At 40.1% G+C, this 27,006-nt stretch overlaps 3 protein-coding genes across 3 annotated transcripts; 2 read left to right on the top strand and 1 right to left on the bottom strand.

Moving 5' to 3' along the window:
• The first annotated feature begins 236 nt into the window (after positions 1–236).
• On the top strand, positions 237–1,338 carry LOC146540841 (uncharacterized). The gene is made up of 2 exons (XM_085191195.1): positions 237–662; positions 941–1,338. Exons 1-2 carry the CDS (start codon positions 237–239, stop codon positions 1,208–1,210), a joined length of 696 nt encoding a protein of 231 aa, XP_085047321.1. The 3' UTR covers positions 1,211–1,338.
• LOC146540840 (uncharacterized) lies at positions 1,308–9,777 on the top strand. Its single transcript, XM_085191186.1, has 3 exons — positions 1,308–1,351; positions 2,402–3,149; positions 4,518–9,777. Exons 1-3 carry the CDS (start codon positions 1,308–1,310, stop codon positions 4,704–4,706), a joined length of 981 nt encoding a protein of 326 aa, XP_085047312.1. The 3' UTR covers positions 4,707–9,777.
• On the bottom strand, positions 9,775–26,452 carry LOC146540839 (RNA-binding protein 25). Its single transcript, XM_085191797.1, has 14 exons — positions 26,085–26,452; positions 25,638–25,800; positions 25,146–25,370; positions 21,344–21,517; positions 20,389–20,495; positions 16,799–17,025; positions 16,112–16,210; positions 15,914–15,985; positions 13,403–14,285; positions 12,959–13,009; positions 12,283–12,451; positions 12,138–12,197; positions 11,875–12,044; positions 9,775–10,982 (listed from the first exon to the last, which is right to left on the bottom strand). The coding sequence occupies exons 1-14, from the start codon at positions 26,160–26,162 to the stop codon at positions 10,734–10,736; spliced, it is 2,727 nt and encodes a 908-aa protein (XP_085047923.1). The 5' UTR covers positions 26,163–26,452; the 3' UTR covers positions 9,775–10,733.
• Positions 26,453–27,006: the final 554 nt, after the last annotated feature.

The following is a 27,006-nucleotide window of genomic DNA, read 5'->3' as shown; positions in this document are numbered from 1 at the left end:
ACTTTCTAATTTGACATGCAATTTATTCTGCCATGTTAATAACGACCGTCGTTGCTAAGAAACGGTTTGTAAAGTTTCTTTGTTGTTTTAAGAAAACGTCACCCAAAATGAACTTATATTTTGATATTCATCCTTATAAAAATAAATATATTATATAATATTTAATAAATATTCTTATAGTTCAAGCAGGCGTAGCCGCGTCCGGGTCCACTAGTATTAAATAAGTATTTAATATAATGAATTACTTATCTTTTCATTATGTCTTATTAGGTAAGATTAATATATCGAATGAGTTCTTAAACAAATTGCGAAATCAACTGTCACGGGACAACTACGACTACTCTAAAGATGAAAGTATAAGAAACACATCACCACGAATGAGAGCAAACTCTGAGCATGAAGAACCACACAAAGAAGAGAAAAATACTAGAGGCTATCGAAATAAAAAAGTCACGAGATATAATTTCTATATACCAACATTGACAAGAGATGTTAAAGTAAAAATAAATGATACAAATTTAGATAAGACACAATCACGGAAAGTAGAGCATACAGTGTCGAACAGAGACCTGCAGTACTACATGGACGTGCGAGAGCTGGTTCATCAGAGACAGGACATCAAACGTACAGCCTCTTCAGCTACAAAGTATAATATTTTAAAGGTAGGTATTTTATTTTCTAGGACTTCGACTTGAAAAATTATCACAGGTATCAGTTTTTCCGATATTTTTTATAATCAATATAATATGAAATATACATGACAAAGATTTTTTTTTCGTATTTTTCTCATAATCGTCACGACTTGGTCTATCACCTGTATTCGGCTTATTGTTGATTTCTGGGACATCCTGTATATATATTAGTATAAGTATATTTAGTAGCTACTTTATATGTTATTTATATTATAAGAATATTTTACTTATTTTAAAAGTTTTTACAGTTAAAACATGCATATCGACGTCGAAACCAACCGCGTCTCATCCAAGAAGAGAGCATGGGCACAGTAGCAATAGTGAACCTCGACGGCGGGCCGGTGCCCGAGCTGCGCCTGCCGCCCTCGCGCAGGCAGTACATGCTGGACCGCGGGGAGATACTGGGGGAGGAAGACGAGCTACTTCCACCTGTGGTCAACTCTAGTGATCCTGAAGCTGCGCCGGAAGATGTTTCCTCCAAATCTAACTTGACAATAGCAACGAAAATAATTAACTGATTATAAAAGTAAAAAACATCTTTTTATATCAATAAAAACGTTAAGAGTAGAATCTATTTTAATTATCCGTAATGAGACATTTAAGTAGGATTTCACAATGCCCAAGGTTGTACTTGCAGCTTCGCCTGCAGAGTGCGGAGGGTATAGCCGAAAATATTAACGTGAGTTGACATCAAAAATAATTTTCAATTTGAACCAGTAATGCCTGATATCAGCACGCTCTAGCAATCAAACAAACTTTTCAGATTTATAATATTAGTAGATAGTGGAGGATAGAAGTATACGTACGAGCATGTAACATTTGCAGCCGTAACAATGGCTATCTGGCCGACACACTCATTTAGCCGCGCCGCGACCCCACTCACACTCGTATATAAAATATAAATCGAAGCAAAGCTGCCAGCCGTTCAGTTCAATGGTGCAGCTCTAAATATATAGGTGCAGGTACTCCTGATAACGCGATAGTAAATTATAACTTTATAGGACGGCCTTTTGTACCGGCGCGCTGTCACTAACGCGACATAGACGCCGATATTCAAATATATCATGTAGGTACGTAATATAGTTTTACAAACACTACTTTTTTTAGTGCACAAGGTGTCATGGCTGAGTGTCGAGGGGCTCACCTCGCTGTTTGAACTTTGGACCAACGTGTTTATAGATCCATTAACGACGCCACGCGAAGGCGTAGAGGGAAGAGGCAGGAGGGTGTAGGGAAGGATGGGGAGGGGAGAGGAGGGGGATCGGGGGGCGGCGTCTTCAGTTACAGTTCGGCGGATATTGCGCAAATGGTCGTTACGCTGCGTTTTATAGCGCACTCTATTCTCTACCGATATTTTTTATTATTTACCGAGTTATTTTCCTCAAAAGCTGTTTTGTATTTTGTATGTTCAAAGCATGCGCTATGAGAGTCAACGCGCGCGCAGTGTTCGCTGCGGCCGCCCTCCTCTGTGACCTCTGCGACCTCGCGCGAACCTCTTGCTCACTCGCAGGTACTCTCGTTCGTTATAAACAATTATATTTAAATTGTACTAAATTAATTATTTTCTAATTTTTTATTATACGCTTTCTTATCTTAATTTTTTAATTGTTCATTACAAAATTTCTAAATATACGAGTATATGTCGAACCTTGACTCAAATTGAACCAAGATGGTATCTATTAATGTCATGCCAAACCAAACACGAACAGTGTGTCTACATATTTTGAGCGTGTAGGTACACTTTTCATTATATTTTACGTAAATAACTCTAATGAAGTTACAGGTCCATCGCTGAGGCAGGTCTATCAGGAGGGCATCACAACAGTAAGAAATGTCAATTTTGTGGAAATAATAAAACAAGACCTTAAGCGCAACAACGACGACTACAAGGAGCGTCTCCGGAGCGCTCGACCTGCGCTAGTCACCGATGAATCTCTTCCAATTTTATTACGAAACAACAAGCGAATAAACATAAAAAGCAACAGGAGAAATAACGACCCATACTATGAAATGTATGACTTTCTTAATCAACCTCCAATTGTAGATAATAAAAGCTCTAGCAATATGGCTACTGAAACTCAGAGGTTGAGGAAACTGTCGCCTGGACTCAATTTACTTCCAATTTTAAATAATCAAAGTCGTGTCGTGTCGAGTCAAAAGTCTTTCCTAAATTTTATTCAAAGTATGAAACAAAAGCATCAACAGATGACTCCACAACAAACCAAACAAAACAAAATCATCAAATTCAAGCAATTTATGAAGAGAAACGAAGAATTGATAAAACAATACATAAATACTAAAACAGAAGTTCCATCTCAGAAAGGTGCCTTACGACAGCTGCCTCCGAGAGAACACAGACAAGGATCGGACCGCATCAACGACGGCGCGCTGCCGGACCCCGAGGTGCTGGACCTGGCGCCGGCGCGCGGCGGCCGCGTGTTCCGACAACGCCTCAAGGTGCGTGTGAGCATGTTATAATGTTCTGAATAATACAAATTCATTTTATGTTTCTTGATTTTTGCTGGCTTTGGAAGTTCTCTTCTATTGGCTCGAATAGTCCTAAATAAACTGTTTTTTTTTTCAACATTTTAGACTTAGCGGCAATAACCGCATAGATCTTAAGCAAAGAGGGTACTGGATCAAAAACTTTATTTATATACTAATGATGTGCCCCCAAGTAGTATGACATTAAGCAAGTGCCCCTATCCCCACTCCATCCGCTCTAATCCACGAACTTTTGGACCTCCCCTCATAGTATATAATTACATTCTTTTCTAATTGTTGTTCAATCCCGATAAAAGTAACGGTGTACACTTCCCCCTTCGCAGGGCAGACACTTGCAATATGTCCGCCTTTTAGGCAAAATAATCCTCGAGGGCAAACAGGCCAAGTACCTAGGTATTCTCGACAGTAAACTGTTCTTTAAAGCCCACATTACCTATGTTCGCCGCAATGCGACATTTGTATTAAGCCGTTAGCACCCACTCATTTACGCTAAAAGCAAACTCTCACTTAGAAATAAGATCCGCCTCTATAAAACGTGCGTCAGACCCATCTTCTCCTACGCCTGTGTTGTGTTCGCACAGACAGACCTTAGGCGACTACAAGTCATTCAAAACCGCTTCTTGCGCACTACTACCGGTACCCCGTGGTACACGCGTAATACCGATCTCCATAGAGACGTCAAATTAGAGTCATTAAAAGAGCACTGTCACAAGCTCTCTAGTAGTTATTTCAATAAAGCCGAATCCCATCCGAACCCTCTGGTGGTTAACGCGTGCACATACGTCAAACGTACGGGATCTTCGTAGACCCCGGGATATATTAACCGATGATGCTGACCCCATCACTAAAGCAAACGACCCTAAATTTGTAGGTAGGGCTAAACACACTCGCAAACACACTCGCAAACACACACGCTACACACACCGTCCCCGCCGGTGGAGACGAGGTCCCAGTTTTACTGTGGCCCAATCGCGCCTCGGCGCGAGAGGAGCCCGCATCTAATCATCCAAAAGGGCATCAAGAGCCCTACCCAGTAGGCTTTGGTCGAACCGAGCGAAGCAAAGTCCCCCACTACAAACGGTGTTCGCAAGTCGCGGTCCGAGTCTCAAAGGAGACTTGCGCCACTGTGTTCTCTTTTGTTGGTACCTTCCACGGTAGCCAAGCCAAGTTCAGAGCTCGTCTAGCTCGGACTCCCCATATAATCGTTTAGCGCTCCGTTCTCCCTGACTACGCCCGCTAGGGATATAGCATGAAGCTAACTTAAATCAAGTTAATAATTCCACATAATTATAACATACCTAAAGAAGTTGTCGTCCTCAGGGTCGTCTCTGTCACCGTCACGTACTCTTGCCAGAAGGGCCCAAGTACGACAGCGCGGGGCGCTGGTACGTGCCGGCGCACGGAGGGGCAGAGGCGGGGCGGAGGGACTACGCCGGCACGCGCGCGCCGCTGCTGCTGCTGCCACGCTGCTGCAACTGCTGCAAGAAGTCCGCCCTCGGCTGTCAGTGACCAGGGACGTCACTGACTGACATGTTATTTTGTGATGCTTGCGCCTGCTGAAGTCGTCATCATAAACTACGCTCTACGTATACATTCAATATTTATATACCTATATAAGTACTTGCCGCCCGCAACTTTGTTCGTGTTAGATGATCTATTATTATTCCACATCAGGTATTACTCAGACATTCGATTTTTATTTTTCATCGGAAAATACCCATCGCGCTGAACCAGTTTGTCAAGACACGATTGGCAGTTGTTACTGCAGCAAAAGTTGGTCTCACAATTTTTTTTTTTTTTTTTTTTTTCTTTCAGTTTTATCTGCAATCAGTTACGTCCAGTACTTTTAGCAGATGTGATGAGGGTGTTTGTAATCGCTTTTCGAGTGTGTCCTCCAGTGAGGACATCTCCTCTTTCCTTAGCAACTTAAGATGTCTTTCCTTTTAAGTCGTTTTTGATAAGAAGGCGTTATTAGCTTTGCAGCTAGTTCATTGGGATGGACTTCCAGCCTCCCCTTATATTTATCTGTAGCCGACAGGATTTCTTCCTTTATGGTGTTCATTTTTAATTTTTTATATATTTCGGCATTGGTAACAAGCCATGGTACTTTACATATAAATCTGAGTATTATATTCTGCATTCTTTGCAGTATTAAGATATTAGAATTGCTACAACTGCCCCACAGTTGTATGCCGTGAGTCCATATAGTCCAGGCTTAAGGATTGTTTTATAAATCAGTAATTTATTATCAATAGATAATATACTGTTCCGTCCAATCAACCATTTGAGATTCTTGTATCGGATGTTAAGTTCATCTCTTTTACTCTTAACATGGTTTTTCCACGTCAAGTGCCTATCCAAGTGCATTCCCAGGTATTTTACTCTATCTGTGTGTGGGAGAATGGTTTGATTTAGTTGTATGGGAGGACAGTCGCCTTTTCTAAGGGCGAAGGTGACGTGTACAGATTTTGTAACATTAGCTTTTATTCGCCATTTGTTCAGCCATAAGGATACACTGTCCAGTCCCCGTTGTAGCATCTCAGAAGCCTCCACAGGATCTGCGCTGCTAGCCAAGATTGCCGTGTCATCTGCATATGTGGCAGTAGTTACGCCATCCGTTACTGGTAAGTCTGCTGTGTAGAGGGTGTACAACACTGGACCCAGCACTGATCCCTGAGGAACTCCGGCTTTAATTTCTAAGAGCTCAGATGTATTATCAATAACTCGCACTTGAAATAGTCGATCTGAGAGATAAGATTTCATCAATTCCACGTAGCTGTGGGGAAGGTAGGTTTTTATTTTATAGAGTAGGCCTCTGTGCCACACCCTATCAAAAGCCTGATGCACATCCAGAAATGCTGAAGAACAGTACTCTTTTTCTTCTAAGCTTTGTCTTATCCTGTCGCACACTCTGTGAACCTGTTCTACGGTAGAGTGCCCAGACCTGAACCCAAACTGATGTGCCGGTATGATGTTATCTGCATCTAGTAGTGGTTTAATTCTGTGGAGAAGCAGTTTTTCAAAGACCTTTGACAATACTGGAAGCAGGCTTATGGGTCGATACGAGGAGACTTCGTGAAGCGGTTTTCCCGCTTTATGTATCATGAGAATCTGCGATATTTTCCACAGCTGTGGAAAATGCTGAACTGTCAAAATGCGATTGAACAGTGTAGTTACAAACACCACTGCTATTCTTGGTAGCTGCCTTAATACCTCCTTAGTAATGAGGTCAAAGCCGGGTGCCTTCTTATCTTTTAGGCTTCTGATCGTTCGCCAAGTCTCATGAACTGTCACAAGGCGCGGGGGCTTTGACATCTGATAATCCTGACGCAGAACTGAGTCTACAATCTGTTCAGTTCCACTGTCATTGCCAGGATTAGGGCTAAAGACTTGCGATAGATGAACAGCGAAGAGATCTGCTTTTTCTTGAGGGGTCCTTGCCCAACCATGATTATACCTCAGTGGGGGGATTGTCGGTTGCGGCCTGTCATAATTTTTAGTAAACTTCCACAACGAGTAGTTTGTTTGTGGAGTTGGTGTAAGAGATTCCAATTTCATAGCGAGCGTATTATTATGCCACTCAGCTAAGTTTTCTTTTAATTTGTTACACGCTCTGTGGAAGTTTCGCTTGTCTAAATCTAGTCTAGATGAGTGCCAGACTCTTCGCAGCCTTCTCCTTTCCAGTACTGCTATTTTGATCTCTGCGGGGTAGTCAGTAGCTTTAAATTTTGAGTTCGACCAAGGAGTGTTCAACCAGCAGGATTCCTGGATTAGTCTCGTAATGTATTCTGTCGCTTCATCTATGTCCTCAGCCGTCTTCAAAGCCACTTTCATTTGTATATTATCTATTATGTATTGCCCAAAAGACTCCCAGTCAGTATATTTATTATAAAGAGTAATGGGATCCGTTGTCTCTATCAAATCTGAGCTTACCGTGAGTAGAACTGGTGTATGGTCTGAGGGACTGTCATAGCAAGATTCGGCCTTAAGATACTCCTTAGTGAGTCCTCTAGCGACAAAGAAGTCCAGCAGGTCAGGAAGTCTGTCGGAATGGCTTGGCCAATATGTTGGTTCTGCAGTTGTTATGGCAAAGCTATGATGTTTATCCATTGTAGATTTCAATTGTCTACCCCTGGTAGTTGTCACTCTAGATCCCCAATACATGTTCTTCGCATTCCAGTCTCCACCTGCGATGTAACGATTTCCAAGAGTACTGAAGAAGTCAGTGAACATTGTCTCACTTATTGTATATCTTGGTGGGCAATACACTGCAATTATGTTAAGGTAACCAGTTTTATCTTCTACTGCTATAGTTGTAGCTTGTATATGTTCCGTTTTATAATCAGGCATTTGATGGTATTTTATAGATTTTTTTATAATGATTGCAGTTCCGGCGTGTCTTCTACCATCTGGATGAGGCGTTAGATGACATTGGTAGTCTTTGAAGCTTAGGTATGTGTTAATGGTACAATGGGCTTCGGAGATAAGGAATATATCTAAGTTATGTGCCTTCATTAATAACTCCACTTCATGTTTGTTAGGTGTTAGACCATTTATGTTAATAGTAGCTAAACGTAAAGAAATCATTTTGCCAGTTGGTCGACTAGTTTAACTATGAGACTCATAAGAGTGCCCATTTGTTGAATAATGACATCAAACTTTTCAGTTTGTTTTAGGATTACATACTCTAGAGATATGTTTGTTGCAGTTGTATCAGCAGTGGTTGTGTTCTGGTTTATATTCTATTTTACCCCATGACTTGTACTTTTGTGTGAAGTCTGACTTAAGGTTTCGGCATAGGTTCCTTTCTGGTGTGTGGTTTTAATTTTACTCACGTGATTCTCAGCTTTACCCATTTGTGCATAGTTATTTGTTGTTTGGGGTTGTTCAATAGTTGGATCTCTTCTATTTATGTGTACATTTCTTTTAGTTTTACGAGCCAGTATTTCTTTGTAAACCTCGCATCCTTTATAGTTGGCTGGATGGGGTCCTTTGCACAATGCACACAGAGCAGGAGAGTTGCGATCACGCTTTTTGCATTCAGATGTTCTATGGGATTCTCCACATTTAACGCAGCGGTATGGCCTCATACAATAGTTCTTGGAATGGCCATACTGCTGGCATCTGTGACATTGAACAATTGATGTTCTTTTTCTGGGATCCTCTATCACTATTGCTTGATGGTATATGTACTTGAGAAGTTTAACTGCTTTGTTGTTAGGCCCTGGTGCCATGTTCACAAAAAATGTTGAAGTTGCCTTCTTTTCAGGTCCATATTTAGCATTGATAATTTCCCCAGTAACTATATTACCAGTGGCTTCTATTTCTTCCTTGATTATATTGAGTGGAGTAGATGGGTGCAGATTTCTGATCACTATTCTAAAATTTCTTGTATTTTTTCTATTGAATGTATGGCCTATAAGACCATTTTCTCTAACAATCATAATCAGTTTTTTGTAAACCTCAATTTCTACACTACTGATTCTGAGTTGGTTCCTATTAACTATTCTATAGGTAAACTGATTTCTCTCTGCCACTGTTTCTAGAAGTTCGGTCAGTTTATTAACATCCTCAACACCATAGAGCACTATTGGAGGAGGTTTGTTCGGCTTTCTTACCTTTGTATCAGTATTCTCCTCATCAAGATCAATAGCTAGTCCAGTAAACTGGTTCGATGTTTGGATATGGTCTGGAGATGGTGATTGTGACAATTTCTTTCTCTTGGGATTCCTGTTATTTGGTATTCTCTGCCAAGATGGAGGGTTGGCTTGGTTTGGTCTTGTGCTTGGCTGGGGGTCATTGGTTTCTTGTGATTGAGATTCACTAACCTCTGCAGCACTTCCCAAAGATGCAGATCTGTGTCTTGGTAGAAACATGCTGGGGTGAAAGGATTGTTGTACAAGTTTTTTGTTGCTGCTGCCAGTAGTATTCACTGACACAGGGGCCTGGTCGCCCACTCCTGTGTAGTCTTCGGTAGTAAACTTCACACCCGCAGGCCCGGGTACCTGCGAGCGCCGGGGGTTAGCCGGATCGCATACATAATCGCATCCATTATTTTCCGACATTTCATTTATAAAAGGGGGTTTGGAATTTAATTGAAGTACTTTCCAAAGGTACAGCATTCACACTTTCGGAGGCCATTTAGCTCCTCCAGGCTCATGATAGCCCATGAACAGGTTATTTCACCGCCGCCTGTGACTCGGCGTTGTTGTTCTTTTGGCACCACCCAGGGGGCACGTGCAGGGTGGTAGATTTTAACGGTATAAGATATTGGTCATACCTGCGGACGCGAACAACATAACCCCCCGACTAACAAAATATTATATTATCTTTTTTAAGGGTCCACTTGGTAGGTATTTTTGTCCTTGGAAAAATTATACTTACATTCATAATAATTGTAAAATTTTGTGGAATTTGTCATTTGTTTAATTTTAAAAATAACTTTACTAAATACATAAATACAGTGATTGTAAATTAATTTTGTTATCATTAATAATATAAAATTTTGGCATAAGCTGTAATATTTATGTAATAAATAATATATTTTATTTATTAAAGGATGTAATAAAACAACACATTATCGACAATGTTTTATTATTACACTATAATATTACCTCGTAGTCGTCTGTCCCTCTTGCATTGCATCTGTCTTGCTCGCACACACGCACACACACACGCTCTCCGTCTCTCTCTCTCTCACTAGACGCAGTAGTTACATAGTTAGGTAATAATTTACATAAAGTAGTATTTATCTCATACTATGTACAGTATTCCTATTTTCCTCACAGTTGTAGCAAAAACAATTTTTTTAGCTTCACGCTTATAGCAGGGCAGAGGGGATAAAGTGTTAAAACACTCCGTTCCCCGCGCACCATTATTTACGAGACATTGCATGTTGAGTGGCGGAATTCAAGGCTCGCGTTGTCTTGTTACCAGAGCGAGGACCACTCGGGATCGTCGCTGCGCCACGACGACTTCAAGCATAGAATGTTTGTAATTTGTATTCATATGTATGTATGATATATTATGCACATACATACAAATACACAACAATCCTACACAGATCACTCCCCGGCAACATCATTCAAATAAACTTATAAAAGCAAACAAAAAACAATGAATTCATTCATTTTAAATATAAGATACATACAGATCAGTTCTTTATTAACTTTTAAGATATTATTCTTCTCTTATATTTGTATACAAAGATTTAGAAAAGACAAGTCTATTTTTTTTACATCAGTACTATTTTTTTCTGAAGTCCATTAATATAATATGTATATATAAATTGTGGTTCCCAGCGTTTTCTACCTTTTTACTATATAATTCAACAGTATCTCCGAGATAACTTTTTGTTAAGTTACTTAACGGATATCCGTCAAAAAGTTCTTGTATATTTATCTGATAAATATCTAATATATAGATCCTGATTCTGATAGATACCGCCGATTATTTTCTTACTAAGTTATTCAACAAGTATCCGCCTGTTACTCAACAGATATCTATCACATATGTAACTGTAGCTACGTTACCACTTCACTTATGCAGTCCAGCCCGTTTGGCCTCTAGTTCATATATCAGCAGCCGCCACATCTTGACCACGAACACCTCCGCCTCGTCGTCGAGCACCATCTGCACGTCGTCGAGGATGCCCTGCGGCGCGGAGCCCGCGACCACCTTACTGCATATGAAGTCCACTAGAGTGGGCTCGGGCTCGCCGATGTATTCTATTATTTTCTTGTTGATCCATGGACGAATTTTCTTCTCCATTAGAACATTGTCGATCTGAGTGTAGTACAAAGTAATTATGAACAAAAAAGTAAATATGTTACATTGCCATTGTTGATGTAAAATAAATGGTGTGGTGTGTATACGCGACGGTTGTAGATTCGACTTCCACTCGAGGAAATGAATTATTTTGTTTTTCTTCTGCTGGTAATAAGACTTTCAACACTCAATGTCGGAGTGTATGTAGCGTCTAAATACTAATTATGCTACACAGGATGCAAGGGTCAGCGAACCATTCACGGAAACAGCATATCAGGCAAAATATTTCAAACCCATACCTAAAGAAAATAATCAAGATGCCTCAACAGTTTGGACATACCTGTATTTCGTTCGACGCTGTTACGCATAAATACCAATAACGTAAGCACATACTACTACAAAAATACTACTAAAGGTTTAACAACTTTGCACTTTATCGCCAATACCTACGACTCGATTTCGGAATGAGGCGTGTGCGGCGGTGTCCCTGCGGATAGGTTTATGTGTGCGCGCGTCGTCCTTAACAAATGGCGTTTTATTTTACAATGATAATTTGATTATTTATTTTGTTTGAAAAAAAAAACTTTTAATTTTTGGGATAGTGTTAGGTTATTTTGTAGTTAATTGTATTAGGCTCTATACAGAGTAGTTAAAACGTGGTTTCATTTAATATGGTGCTGACACTTCCACCTGTTTTAATATCTTTAAACATTAGGCAGGGAAGGTAGAGGGCACCTAGTGTTAAGACTACTTTTCATCCTTTTTCACATCGCGTGTTGAGTGGCGGACCTCAACGCCGCGCTATGTCTTGTTATCTTGAATTTATTTTGAAATTTATTCATTTATCATCACTGTTCAGATTTTACCAATTTGAAATTTTGAGAAACATAGCGAAGAAGAGACGAGTCACCTGGTCGGTGTCGAGCTGGTACTGGAACAGCTGCTCCTTCTGCGTGGGAATCTTGTCTATGAGGCTCTTGATGTGTTTGCGTTTCTCCTCCGCACATTTGCTATCCTTCTCTGTTTTCTCCTTGTCGCTGCTTTCGCTCTTTTTCTTCTCTTTTTCTTTTTTGTCTTTACCTGTTAATTATGTCGGTGAGGTTAGAAATTGAATTTCTCTGAATTTTAATTATTTCATTGACACACATTAAATTTGATCTGTCATGCACTGACCGGGTCGCTCGCGCGCGTCGTCGTCCTCCGCGAAGGCCGCGTGCACGCCGCGCCGCTCCGCTGCAACGAGACAAACGTGTGCTCTGTTAGTGTGGAACCTAGCAGTGCGACGAATAAACATGTATGATTGGTGGGCGCTACGTACGTTTGGTGCCGGCCTCGTGCTGCGGGCTGTGCTTGCGGAAGCTGATGGTGATGGGCGAGCTGCCCGCGCTGACGCCGCCCGCGCCCCCTGCGCCCGCGGGGCCCGCACCGCCCGCGCCCGCCGCTCCTATGCCACCCCCGCCTGCGCTCGCCGACCCGCCCGCGCCTGACTACGGGAGAGGGGAAACGTGTTGTACACTCGCATGCAGCCGAACCGACTCACCCATACAAATAGACATAAAGTGGGTTTTTATTTCAAAAATTAAAATGTATTCTTTTATTAAAGCCCATTCTTTAACTTTAAAATAACACATTTATCATTTTAATCCAATCACCACTAAATTAAATTCAAAAATATTGCCCAAATTTTCGCGATTATGGTATCATTTTAAAGCTTATGGAGTTTTCAGAGCTATAATATATATAATATTATAATAATATTATTATATTGCATATTATTAATCAAATTCGAGTTACAAGTAACAAAAGTATAATTGAAAAAATCTGCTTCACGCTGTGTGTGTGTGTATATATATATTCGTTAACAATGGTTAACGAATATATAAATTTTCATCATATAGAATTTATTAGAAAAGTCTTAAAGATTTTTGTTATATATAAATTAATTTTATAATTCAAATTATTTCACAATAATTAGTTGATATTTTTTTACTTACATGGTATCTTTCGGCAGAAGGTGGTCGCGGGGGAGTACTTCCTCCGTCACTCTGGAAAGTAATAAAAAATGTTTTAAATAATATTCATTCTCCAAAGAGCCGTAAGATATATTTATAACCTAAGAGCGCGAGATTCTCTGCGAGATGTTTTCAAAGTTGCTGGTATTATTAGTAGCTTCACAGTTTGTATACTATAATGTTCTGTTTGTCCGACAAAATATACAGTGTCATAGTAAAAATAGTGATAAGATATACGATAGGAACGAAAAATAAAGATAAGCTTGTTACGCCAAGTTTTCGCCTCCAAAAAGTCAATAAATCTTTTATGGGTCTTTGAAAAGAGTTAGTAGTTTAATAGTCTATTTGAATAGAGAATATTTTGTATTTGAAATTAAAAAAATAATGTTTCTCATATCATGTTTAAAAAGCAATAAATATACTGACGTGGTGCGGAGTGTGGCGGCGGTGCGCGCGGTGGCGGCGCGGCGGCGTAAGCGAGCCCGCGCTGGCCTCGGCCTCGTCGGGCGAGGCGCGTTCAGCAGGCGAAGCAGGAGAGGCGGGTGGCGGTGAGGCGGGCGAAGCGGGCGGCGAGGCGGGCGAAGGCGCGCTGTCGTCGGAGTCGATAGGCTCGGCCTCGGAGGGCAGCTGGCGCGAGGCGCAGGCTCGCAGGTAGCGTTCGCGTTCGCGCGCCAGGCGTTCGCGCGCGGCTCGCCGGTCGGCCTCGCGCTGGCGCGCGCGCGCCGCCTCACGCGCCGCCTGCTGCTCGCGGCGCAGCGACGCGTCTACGAGTAAGCGCGGCGCGTACAGCAGATCGCGCTGCGCGGCGGCGCGCGCGTAGGCGGCGGCGGCGGCAGCGTCGTCCGCGGGCCGCGCGCCGTAGATGCTGCGACGCAGCGCGTCCAGCTCAGCCTGCTCGCGCGCCCGCTCGCGGGCGTCCTGCTCAGCCTCGCGAACGCGCGCGCCGAGGCGACGCTGCAGCTCCTTGCCGCGGTAGTACTTGTGGTCGTCGCGCTCGTCGTCGTAGTCTTCCAGGAACTGCTTGAGACGCTTGGCCTCGCGCTCGCGCTCCTCGTCGCGGCACCGCTCGCGCTCTCGCTCGCGCTCGTAATCCTTGGCCTTGCGACGCTCGCGCGTCTCCCAGGCGCGCAGGCGCTCCTGGTAAGCGGCCTCCTTCTCCCGTGCCTTCTTCTCGAGACGCTTCTTGTCGCGCGCCTCGTCCTCCAGTTCCTTGTCGCGGCGCGCGTCTGCCTCCCCGCGACCTCGCGACCTCTCCCGCTCGCGCTCCCGGTCGCGGTCGCGGTCCCGCTCGCGCTCGCGCTCCCGTTCTCTGTAATTATGTACGCATAACATTATTTAAAATAATCAAATTAATCAAAAAATTATAACCCAAATTAAACCAAAATTAATTGCATGACATAAAAAACATATAAACCCGCCACAAAGTCTCGCGAGGTCGCGTTTAATCTCGTAGCGCGTCCGAATATAAGGATGAAGTGCGAACACTAAGTTGCCCATATTAGATTTCACCGTATTTTATTTCCACGACCGACGCCAACACGCCACTGCCCCGCAACGCGCGCTCGCTGCACTATCGCTAGTCGAGCTCGTGAGCGATAACAAGCACCTGAGATTAGCGGCAGTGCACAGTGGAACATGCAATAATAAAATGTTGTACTTTGAAAACGGTAAAACCAATGCGTTCGCATATAACATAACTAATATTACATTTTCTTTTATACATAATATATATTCCACAACTCAAATAATAATAATATATTCATGTAATATTAAGGTTTCATTTTGCGAATTGTTCTAATTATATATGGAATTATATATATTAACAGGATTAATTGTGCATATAAAAATAGCATAACATAGTAACTCTTTATTATACACTAAAAAAGACTAACAACTTCATATATAAAAAAATGTAAAAAGCGGCCTGGCCACTAAGACTAATCTCTTCTAGCTATATTTATTTTTTCTTGAATGAGTGAATGTTATACCAGTCAGTGGGCGTAGGAGACTGAGGTGGAATTAGACGGTCAGTCGTTCCAATTATTACAGGCAGGCCTTTCTTTACAGCAATCAAAATTTTGACATCGAATTGAATTGAATTTTCTTATTTTAACGGTTAAAAACTCTGTTATCTGTTGCCTTAAAATTTTATCGCGAAATTTACGAAAGCAGAAAGAAAGAAGCAAAACAAATATTTTTAGAGAACTTCGTAACAAATAAACATAAAGGAAACTGAAACGATTCCATACATTTTGGGCCCAGAATGTAAAGAGATGAAAATGGTTTGATTTAATATGTTCAGGCTCATCATTGCCTCTCTGAAAATTCTATATATTTTGGTAATTTGAGAGCGGAGTTATTTAAGATTTGATAAAAATAAGGTTGCTGTTGTAGCCTGTTCCAAAGGATGTCTCTGTTGGTTTTTAGGTATTAAGAAAGAACAATTGATACTTGGCTCAGCCTGTCGAATCTTCTCGTTCGATGTATTTGACATTCTCAAAATTCAACAAGAAGTACAAGTTCTCAATAACAAAATTGACACAAAAAATCATTAGACACGAAGTCATTGTCAATCAGCTGTCACATATGTTATATAAAATATGATTGAATTTATTTGGTTAAGGATTTAAAACTTATTTTTTTCATTTTTCTCCACTTTAAGTATCTCAATTAATTACTATTTGCTATTCTAAAAATGAAAAAAAAATTACAAATTTTTTAGACCACATCTCAACTCTACATTTTAGCCTAAAAGTTTCAGTCTCCTTTGTAATCTAATTTCTGTGCCCGTTTTACTGATGAAATGTGGCCGATGGAGAAAAGTGTCTCTAACTATTGTAATATCTAAAATGACGTAGAACCTAGTGTTGAGTTGTACATGATGTCAGATGGCAGCACCTGCATGCACCATATATTAGCGTGTAAGTAGTGACTCACCTCTCGCGGTCCCGCTCGCGCTCGCGCTCCCTCTCACGCGCCTCGCGCTCACGCTCGCGCTCGCGCATCTCCCTGCGGACACACGCTTAAATGTAAAGCTAAACCAGTCAATCGTATTAATGATATACACTCAATAGTTCCTAGTATGTTAGTATTAGATGAAGAATTATTACAAAGTAAAACAACCACAAAGTATACCTCTCCCGCTCCCTCTCACGCTCGCGCTCGCGCTCCCTCTCTCGCTCGCGCTCGCGGTCGCGCTCCTCGCGCTCGCGCTCCTCACGCCGGTCCTTGCTCCTGCAAAAATAAACTTTTAATGTCGTTTCTTTGTATTTTCAGGTGTGTATTGTGAACTCAATTAATTATAATTGGTATCAATCAAAATGATAAGTATTAAAAATAAATAGCTTTGTATTTTCAGAGCAACGAATCATTTATTTGTGTGTTTGTGTATAGAAAAATATAATACAACATAATTCACTTTTCTTTGTGTGGAATAACACTTGAGTATAATCATCTATTTAGGATCAGAAATAAGCGTGCTAAATTTCATGATGCGATTTATGCTTCCTAATTTAAACATGCCATATTCTGATTGAATAGTCCAGAGTTATACCAAAAATAGTTAAGTAGTTTTATGATATGGGTATTATACGTATTTCTGATGACCCCCACATGTATAAGATAGATCCTAGGCATAAGGTCTAGGATTGCAAAGAGTAGAGTTTTAAGTTTTATTTTAATTAATCTACAACGCGCCATTACATTTTTAACAGTAAAGAGTACATTAACACTGTGTTTTTTTATTTAATTTCTAAATTAATAAGACTGCAAACATATGGTTCTTCTCTTTTTGCCCCATATTATCATTATATCAAAACATACCTGGAATGACTCCTCCGCCGACGGTCTTTATCCCTATCCCGCTCTCGATCACGCTCCCTGTCTCTATCCCGCTCGCGCTCTCTATCACGGTCCCGCTCACGTAGTCTGTCGCGCTCCGACTCTTTGTCCCTGTCCTTGTCCCTCTCTTTCTCCCGATCCCTGTCCTTGTCCTTGTCGCGATCGGGCTTGTCGTCGCGCTTGCGGCGCACCACCACGTCCGCCTCCTCCTGCACAGTCCACACCGGAGTAACTCAAATATGAAAAAATATGAACCCGCAACCGACATCGATAAGCATACGCTGTTTGTTTTTAATTTCACACTGTATTCCGGATACTCTATCGCAGGATATGTGAGGGAACTTAGTCTCAGATACTCAACCCCCATTGAATGGAGAAATTCTACGCCACGCTTTCACTTTTTACTAAATCAATGAAACAAAAATAATTGATTCCCTCGAATGACAATCAAACCCACAACCAGTTGCGTTAACATTCACACTTTGTGTCCCTGCGCCGAGACTGGCCTCAAAATTGTAATTGTATAAGAATCTATTAAATTGCATAACAATGCAATTATTATTCGTAAGTGCATTCAGTTAAAGAAAACAAATTTAACAAACATAAAAAAAAAATAACAATAAATGTGATTATGAGGTAGAGTGATAAAAGACGCGTATTTGTAATTACGCGTACGTTTTAAATGTCAAGCTACAGTATATTCTTTTAGTTATAAGAAAAAATAAAGTTTTTTTTTTGTTTATTATTATACAAGACAAGGCAAACCAGCGTTCGGGTCACCTGATGGTAAGTGATCACCGCCGCCCACAACCCCGTGCAACATCAGAGGAGCTACAGGTGTGTTGCCGGCAGGCAAGGTGGTGATAGACGCGCATTTTGAGGGTACCCATGTCATATCGACCTGCAAACATTGCCGAGGGTAGGCCATTCCACAGTTCCGTGGCGCGTGGAAGGAAGTTCCTACGATATCGCACAGTAGTGGAGTGCCACGTATTCAGGTGGTGTGGCAACTCTTAGTGGGTAAGATCGGTTCCATCGGTGAGTCCAGTGGCGTAGCTAGCGGGTCGGTCGCACCGGGCATCAAAGGAAAAGGGCATCAAAGTCGACGATCAGTGTGTTTTTTCTTTGTTTTTTTAGACTTTATACCATTTTAATGGGCATCAAGTCTTCTAAGCCGCACCGGGCATCAAAGTCGATGATAACTTTGTTTTTTTTTTTTAGAACTCATCAAGAGAAAAGGGGCGTCAAAGTTGACGATAAGTTTGTTTTTTTTTTAGAACTCCTCGTCAACGATCACTTTTTTTTTTTTTTTTAGAACTCATCAACAGGAAAGGAGCATCAAGTCCCCCAAGCCGCACCGGGCAGCAAATACCCTAGCTACGCCACTGGGTGAGTCCCACAGTACCGCTCATCCGTAAGGCACGCTTTCCGTATGAGCGGTCTACGTAAATGCATTTCCCAGCGAGAGAAAAAAAAATGGCGTGAGAATCAGATCTTTTCCTTTCGCATGATCACGGAAAGATTCCTGGCCGTTAACCAAAAGGCATATTGCTGTCGGTAACTGTAATGAGATAGCGAAACCTCAGCACAGCTGCACGTTTGGCCGTACACGTAGGAAATGCGGAGTCAGCTTAGCTGATCGAATGAAGAATGAATCGAATGATGAAGAATGAAGAGATACACAGAATGGCAGGTACTAGCGAGGACGTCACGGTGACAATGAAAGTTGTTAATTGTAATTTGTAACGAATATTGGCAATTAAAAAGAGTGTAGTGTGAGGATGTTAACGTCTTTGAATTTATTCCTTAGTGACTCCCGTGGACCCATTTTATAGACTGCTCGGACAGCCCGTTTTTAGAGCACAAAAATGGTATCTATGTCAGCGGCACTGCCCCAAAGTAATAGGCCGTAAGACATAATGCTATGAAAAGCCCTTCTCTCTTACTACCCCACTAGGTGTACAACGTGAAGCTAAGTATTATTAACTTCGATCGACTATACACTAGATAAAGAATTGCATACAAATACGACTTAAAAATATAGCACCAGTCAATATAAACATCAATTCAGAATATTACACACAGACTTATCACATAAGATCTTCTATCTCTCAAAATTTTTTTCAACTGTTTTTAACCCTCTGTAATTGACGTGGTTTTCGCAAAGACACCGCGAAATATAAAGTTCGTCTTATTACCACTGATTTTCAAATTTAAGCACCGCAGCTTTCAGTGCCTTATCGTAATGAGCTTCCGCGTCGGATAGTGTGTGACAAGTGGTCGCAGGGAGCCCACGGGTGCTTAGAGGGAGAAAAGTATTCACGAGACTGCCACGTCAACATTAAGATACTAGGCTACCATCTCAGTAAAATGGTTATATTTTGTCTATTTTAGATAATGTGTGTTTTTGTATTATTTTCCGTTATTTTAGGCTTTAATTTAATTTACATATGTATATTTATGCTAATTTTAAAAATAAAAATATAAAATTTTGCTTCTAAAGAATAGACAAAACCTAACAAAGACTTTTTCTTCTCATCATAATCTAAAAATTTAAAATAATACCGCGTCAGTATAATTGTAAAAATTAAGATACATCAGTCGCAGAGGGTTAAATTCCTTGATATAAAATAGAACATAAAATAGAAGTCAAGGAGTCGCTTTATTGACAATATGTTTAAATTAATCTTTTATTTTTAGTAAATTTACTAAAATTGTCAACAAGATAAAAACAACATGTATTCTTAAAAAAATCTTATCTATCACACAGTTTAATATGAATGGGGTGCGGCTTACTCACGTGCGGTCATTTGATCCCGATGCGAGGAGGCTATCGTGGCGCAAAGCGTGAAACTGTAAACGAGGTTGTGGGTTCGTTTTTTACTGGAGAAATCAACGATTTAATATTTTTACTCCCTCGTTCTGGCAAAGACTGCAACAACTAATGAGAAAAGCGCGGCGTTTAGTTCTGCCACTCAACACGCAAAACCTCAATAATTTGGCGGAAAATGGGTAACGAAAATGTCTTGATCGGGAACGAAGTATCTTAACAAGTGTCCTAGATTCCCTCTGCCACTGCTATATATATATTTAGTTTTAATATTCTAAATAGTCATTTCCTGGGCGACAGTGGATAGCCATTGTGCATAGAAAAATAGGTCAGTAGGATACCTATAAGAAAAAAAAATATTAAAACAATTATCAAAATTAATACATCCATTCCATGCATGTTTTAGTCCAGACCAACCACTATTGGTCGCAAATATTGGCCAAATGATGAAATATTTGTATTTAATTGTTTAATACTGATTTTATAAAGCACACTGACGCATTTTGGCACGTCCGCACGTTAGGTGAAGTTGGACCATACTAAAATCGAATAAGAACACATAATTTTTCGTTCTCTTGCCGTTTGTTAGACTGTAATCCTTCATCTAGCGTATAATTGATCGAAGATTATTAATTATTTTTTTATTTTATTTTAAAATTATATTTTATTGTTCTTTTTACAATGCATGTGACATTGCGGGCGTCGTCATGCGTCGCAGCATACAGGGGACAGGGCATGTTACCTTCATACTCTCGCGGAACTTGCCGATCTCGCGGTGGATGACGTCGCGCTTCTCCTCCGAGATGTCCGCCTCCTCGAGCACGCGTGCCGTTTTGGAGATTGCCTCCTCTGTAACATGTCATACATACTAAATTAGAAGGTTTTTAATTATATTTAAGTTCAGTTCCCACAGTGAAATTAGACTAACATATACAGAGAAAACCTGATTCGTTTCCCTTTGATAGGTTTGTCTGCATGCGTCGTTCTTGAAAAATGCCGTTTTATTTTACAACGATAATTTTATTATTTATTTTGTTTGAATAAAATAACTTTCTCAATTTTGGTAAAAAAAAATTATTGAATACAATTAAATAGAAATTAATCGTTTATAAGGCTTTTATAGAGTAGTTAAAACTGCGGATTGATTTAAAGTGGTGCAGATAAAATACTCTGTATAATGTAACATATATATACATGTTTTATCAAATTTGTTTTCGAATAGGACTTGAAGTCAAAATTTGTTGCAAAATAGGACTTAATCATAAGTGCATTTTTTTGTCAGCTATCCAATTTTGTTATAAAATAAAAAAAATATTCGTCTGCTTCACTATAAACTTATATTTATTAAAGAACAAATAACTATAATAATATATACAAGACTAATAGATTTAAACTATTTTTCTAAATACTACTAACACAGGATGCATATCAACGCCGATAAATCCAATTTTCGACTCATGAGTCTCATGACGTCGCATTTCATTTAGACTAGTGGTGACGCGATTTGTAAATTTAAATTGACCAAGTAATATTTTATGGGTTTAAATAATAAGTAAATATTTGAGACATTAAAATTTTATGCACGCTCCCTATTCTTAAGACACTGTTGAGGGGCAGAACTCAGCGCCGCGTTTTACATAATTACCAGAACGAGGAAATGAAAATCGCACAAAGTTTACAATCACATGTTTGTTTACCTTTCTGCAGCATCTCGTAGTTATTGATGTCGTCCTGGTAGTCGCGGTACAGCTGCTGCAGGCGCCGCTCCGCCGCTTCGTCCAGCGCGCGCTGGGCCGCGTCCAGCCACGCCTCCCCCTCGCCGCCCTCGCCCGCGCCCCCGCCCTCGCCCGCCATCCGTGATCGCTGCTCCGCTGCGGGTACCAGTACATCACTTATATAGGGTGGAAGTGTCAGCGATTCATTTACGGAAACAACATCAACAACAGGACGTTAAATATTTCAAACCAACTAACCAACAAAATACAACATTATCCCTCAGCATCAGTTTGGCATAAGGGACTCCTGTACAAAATAAAAGATAAACTTCCGCACTCGCTCTTTCTAATTATCAAGTTCTACCTCAAAGACAGGCTTTTCCAAGTAGTTTCAAAGTAGTTCCTCAGGGTTCGGTACTTTGCCCTGTACTTTACAACATATTTACATCAGACTTGCCAACAGACAAAGATGTCACCATAGCGACATACGCCGATGATGTAGCTTACCTCGCTAGTGATGATCTCCCATCAGCGGCCAGCAACAAACTTCAACGTCTACTTGATGACACTCATAGATGGATGAGAAAGTGGTGCATCCAGGCTAGTGCTCAAAAATCGAACCACATTACGTTCACTTTGAGAAGGGAAAACTGCCCTTCTGTCAGATTTGGAGATGATACACTGCCGGAATGCAATCATGTAAAATACTTGGGTTTTAATTTGGATAGAAGGCTCACCTGGACCTATCACATTAAGAAGAAAAGCGATAAAATTTACCAAAAGTTCCGAGGTCTTTATTGGCTTATGGGTAGAAACTCTGTCCTATCTGTTGATAATAAGCTGCTGATTTACAACTCCATCCTAAAACCTATCTGGACCTATGGAATTCCCCTATGGGGCACTGCTAGCAAAAGTAACATCATGTGCATCCAACGAGTTCAAAATAACATTCTGCGTAATATAGCAAATGGTCCGTGGTTCTCAAAAAACGACGAGATCCACGATTATCTTAATGTTCCCACAGTTCAGGCTGAAATTGAAAAACAGAAAGAAGTACGCGTACCGTCTCTCGATCCATCCAAATGTCCTTGCAAATGATCTTTTAAAACCCTTACCTAGAAGGCTGAAAAGGAAGGATGTGCTATAAAAAGGCAGACGAGTCGCTGGCCTCGTCGCCTAAACGCCATTTACACTCAGGCCATCTGCTTATAGTCTTGCGAATGATTGCAGATTTAAATACTAAAAATCTAAAAAAAGTGATGGGTAGATCTTAAAATGAACGAGTGGTGATGGTGGTGGTAGTGGTTGTCAACGACTGATTGCGATTGTCCTATGTGAAACTATTATTTTACAATTTAAATGTCCTCCCGAATCTTCTGTGTTTACAGGTGAGGCTGTTGCTTTATTAGAAGCAATCCTGTTTGCACATTCCCATGACTTTAGACAGACGGTTATTTTTACTGACTCGCTAAGCTGCCTAATGGCGTTAAGAGGTAACCCATTTCATAGTAAATTAAGATCTTCAATTGTTTTAAGGATTCGTGAAGAATTGTACTCATGTTATCTAAAAGGTTTGGATATTACTTTAGTATGGATTCCAGGACATTCTGGAATTAGTGGGAATGAATCGGCAGACTCCTGCGCTAAGTTAGCTACTCAGTGTGGCACTTTTCTAATTCGGCCCAGGATTTGTTGTCCCTTAGTTGTTGTCATCTGCCCATCTGGATGAGTCCTGGAGGAAACTCTGGGAAAGATCAAAGTCTCTGAAAGGTAAGTACTATGCTTCTATCCAACCTTCTATTCCAAAACGACCTTGGTTTTTTACTCAAAAATGTACTGGACGGAGAATTATATCAACAATTTGTCATTTGCGTTTTGGGCATGCATGTACGCCTGTTCATCTGGCTAAGATCAGGGTCAGGGATCACTCTCTGTGTGAATGTGGCCTCGACGACGGTTCTCCTTCTCACATCCTTTTCTCTTGTCCTGAATTGACCCGTCCCCCCCGCCCCCTTAATGTACAGTGTTTGTTAATGTTTGTGTTTAGTCCGTTATGTAAATTTTTATGTAAATACATATATTAAGAATAACAAAATTAAACTATAAACTAACATCTGTGTAAAATAATAGATATTACTAACCCTCTTTATTTATATATTGTATATATATTTTTTGTATTGTTATAGGTGAAGGCAGTATTTTAAGTGGATCTCTCTTAAACATGCATTTTTCTGTTGTATAATATTATTCCTTTTTTTTACCATACAACCTCTTTCGTGAGTTCTCCATTCAATGTGACACTGGCGAAGTGATTTTGTGCTCAACTGGCACGCTCAGAACGCCATAATAGAAAGAACAGAACAGAGGACTGTATGTGAAACTTTACTTAATTAGGTATTATTTTTGTGCATACTAACATTTTGGTATACTGACAAGAACATACATACATGGTTGAAAATGAGAACATCCTCTTTTTTAATGTTTGCTGAAATGAAATGCAATGATGAGGAATTTCATTTCTAACACTATTTTTAAGAATGTTTTTCCTTGTAATTACTACATTATAATTATGTTTTAAAAAAAACAAACTTTCTCAATTTTGACCAGATCCAATAATGGGAACCTAACCAAATTTTCACCAAACTATCCTTGAAGTGTATCCTTTCAAATAAAAAAAGAATCATCGAAATCAGTTAACGCAAATTGAGTTATTCGTCTATTTGTCGCGCACATACTTCATGCAAATTTGAGACTTATGTGATTTTCTCATAGATATCATTGTCAACATGGACCAAAAAAATGGGACCACACGGGAAGCACTCACTACCTTTCAAATAAAAAAAAAATATCAAAATCGGTTCACCCAGTCAAAAGTTAAGAGGTAACAAACATAAAAAAAAAATACAGTCGAATTGATAACCTCCTTTTCTTACAGAAGTTGGTTAAAAATCATTTTATACTTTACTTATTAGGCTTTTAAATTCAAATAAAATATAATATTACATATATACTTATTTAATATTGTGTTGGTGGTTGTTTGTATTTTGCTCTTTTATAGATTAACCCTCCAGCTCGATGGACCGACGACCTGAAGAAGGTTGCTGGCTTCGACTGGATGCGGAAGGCGAAGGATCGGGAGCTTTGGCGCACCCTGGGAGAGGCCTATGTCCAGCAGTGGACCCGAAAAGGCTGATTTGATTGATTGATTGACAGATTAACTTATTTTGTTCCGACTCTAGAGTGTTATTCGGACTTTTATGGTGCTGCTTCTCTCATTACTTGGCTATCCTACCTGTGTGATTGACCCCGACTTCGGTTTAAGAACTGCTGCGTACGATATTTAGCCATAACGATGACGAAAGTGCCGAAATGTCCACGTTCTAACTAACATGGATATTATTTTAATTTGTGTGAGCTGGCATTCAGCGAAATAAAATACTAGGGCCAGTTTTTTTTGACGGTAATTTAAATGCTACGAAATTCGTAATAAATATCGTAATATGTTACGGAGATGCAATTTACACATTCAAAAACAAATGGTGTTTTATTATAAAACGATAATTTTATTTGAATAAATCACTTTTTCCTTTTTGGAAAAAAAAAATTAATTGTATTAGGCTTTTATAGAGTACGTAAAACTGTGGTTTCATTGAATGTGGTGCTGACACTTCGACCTTGTAGAGACACTCACTTAGCAAATTGAAACTATTTAGGGACTTATTATAAAGTAACATAAAATATATCAATCAAAGACACTTGATTATAAAATCCATATAAAACTCACTTTTGTATGTATCAACGAGAGCCTGCATCTTCCCATCAGTGCGGGCCAGCAGCTTCTTATCCGCGAGCGGTCTCTCGTGCAGCAGCCTGACGCATCTTAGGGCGGCCTCCGGACCGGCGAACTCACAGAAGCCAAACGTGCTAACTCTCTTCCAGCTGACGACGGGCCCGCACGCGCCCAGCACCGCACGGATCATGGCATCAGGAGCTCGACTTGATATATTACCTGGAATACACAGTTAACATATTATGTTAATTTATATAAAAGGACATGTTCCCACAGACTGAGGTAGAAATGTAAAATTTGGACATGTTTATTTTCGTAATCTGGACACCCACTAAGGGATTAAAACTATAAAAAATAAGGGTTGAAAGTTTGTATGGATTTTTTTTAAATTTGCATCAATTTTTCTAAAATTTGTAATTTAGACAATAAAAAATATTTGATTGAACATGTTTTTTCATTGATTAAATTGTGTAAGGCATTATTTACCTATAAACACAGTAACTGGTGTTCCATCGGTGTCTTTAGCACCATTAGCAGGCCGAGACTGAGGCCTCTGAGCAGCCTTCCCTGCCGCATTCTGTGCCGGAGCTGGCAGGAGGGCGGAGCGTCCGCTTGCCACCGCGCCGCCACCGTATGCACCCACCATTACCTGAAATGACAAATATTTACGTACGAGAAAACAATTTGTATTATTATATACTAAAATATTGGTATCCTAATTAATATATATTTTTTTATTTCTATGCAAATTAAATTCAAATATTTTCTATTAAAGACCGTGACATTTGCTGATTGGAGATAAAAGCGTTAAACTCCATATAAGCAAGATAATTCTTAAAAACCTAACCTAGCATTTACAACGACTTTAAATCCAAGTAAGATGTAGTGAGATAGGTTAAACGTTAGGTGTTGACAGTAAGCCGTGTTACATACGTGTGTCGCCATGGGCATGGTGACCACCCCCGGCGGCATCCCGTACGGCACGAGAGGCGGTCGAGGCGGAAACGACATCGCACCCCGGACCTCGCTCGCGAACAATCACAAACTCATCAACTCAGCACTGTTAAGAAACGCAAACGACATACACGTACACAGATAACTGCCAGTTTTTAACCTCATATATACAATCAATGGCAGCCCTCGCTAAGTCAAATGTTCAATTTGTTATTTTAATTTTGGATAGGTAAGTAAGTAATATATTTAGCTAATAAAATAACGCTTCAGTCGCACCGACATCGACATTACAAATCAAATCGGCCATATTTTCATGCCACAGAGTATCACAAGCCCTGCCCAAGTGCTCACAGCCCAGTGTTGCCAAGCTCAGGAAAGCAAAAAACAGCATATGGAAATTTAAAAAACAGTAGAAAACAATAAAATACAAGAATTCAATAAAAATAATACAAATACTCTTATATTTATAAAGAACATAAAGTTAGAATGCTAATATCTAACCAAAATATTATAAATTTTATGAAAATAGTTAATTTTATGAACCATTTCAATGTCGAGGCTTTCAACGTTCTCTCTTTATGGTATTGTGGACCAACAATTATGAAATTTGACTAAAAGTGAAAATTTACAATACAAACCAAGGTATGAAATGAGTGCAAACTCATACATATTTGTCAACTTTAATAAGAAAAGTTGACCTACAATCATAATGATTTTTACGTATTTCAAAACACAGCAGATATAAGGACTAAAACAGAAAACAGCGATACAAGGCAAAAAACAGTCAATCTACTTAACAGTAGATTGACTGTTTACTGTTTTTTGCCAACAGTAGAGTTGGCAACACTGTCACAGCCTCACAGAGTCACAATTTGTGATACTCCACAGACTGTACAAATAA

The sequence above is a fragment of the Heliconius melpomene genome, chromosome 1 (genome assembly GCF_056956725.1).
Source record: "Heliconius melpomene rosina isolate 202511_hmr_F chromosome 1, ASM5695672v1, whole genome shotgun sequence".
NCBI lineage: Eukaryota > Metazoa > Arthropoda > Insecta > Lepidoptera > Nymphalidae > Heliconius > Heliconius melpomene.
This window is presented reverse-complemented; position numbering and strand designations above follow the sequence as displayed.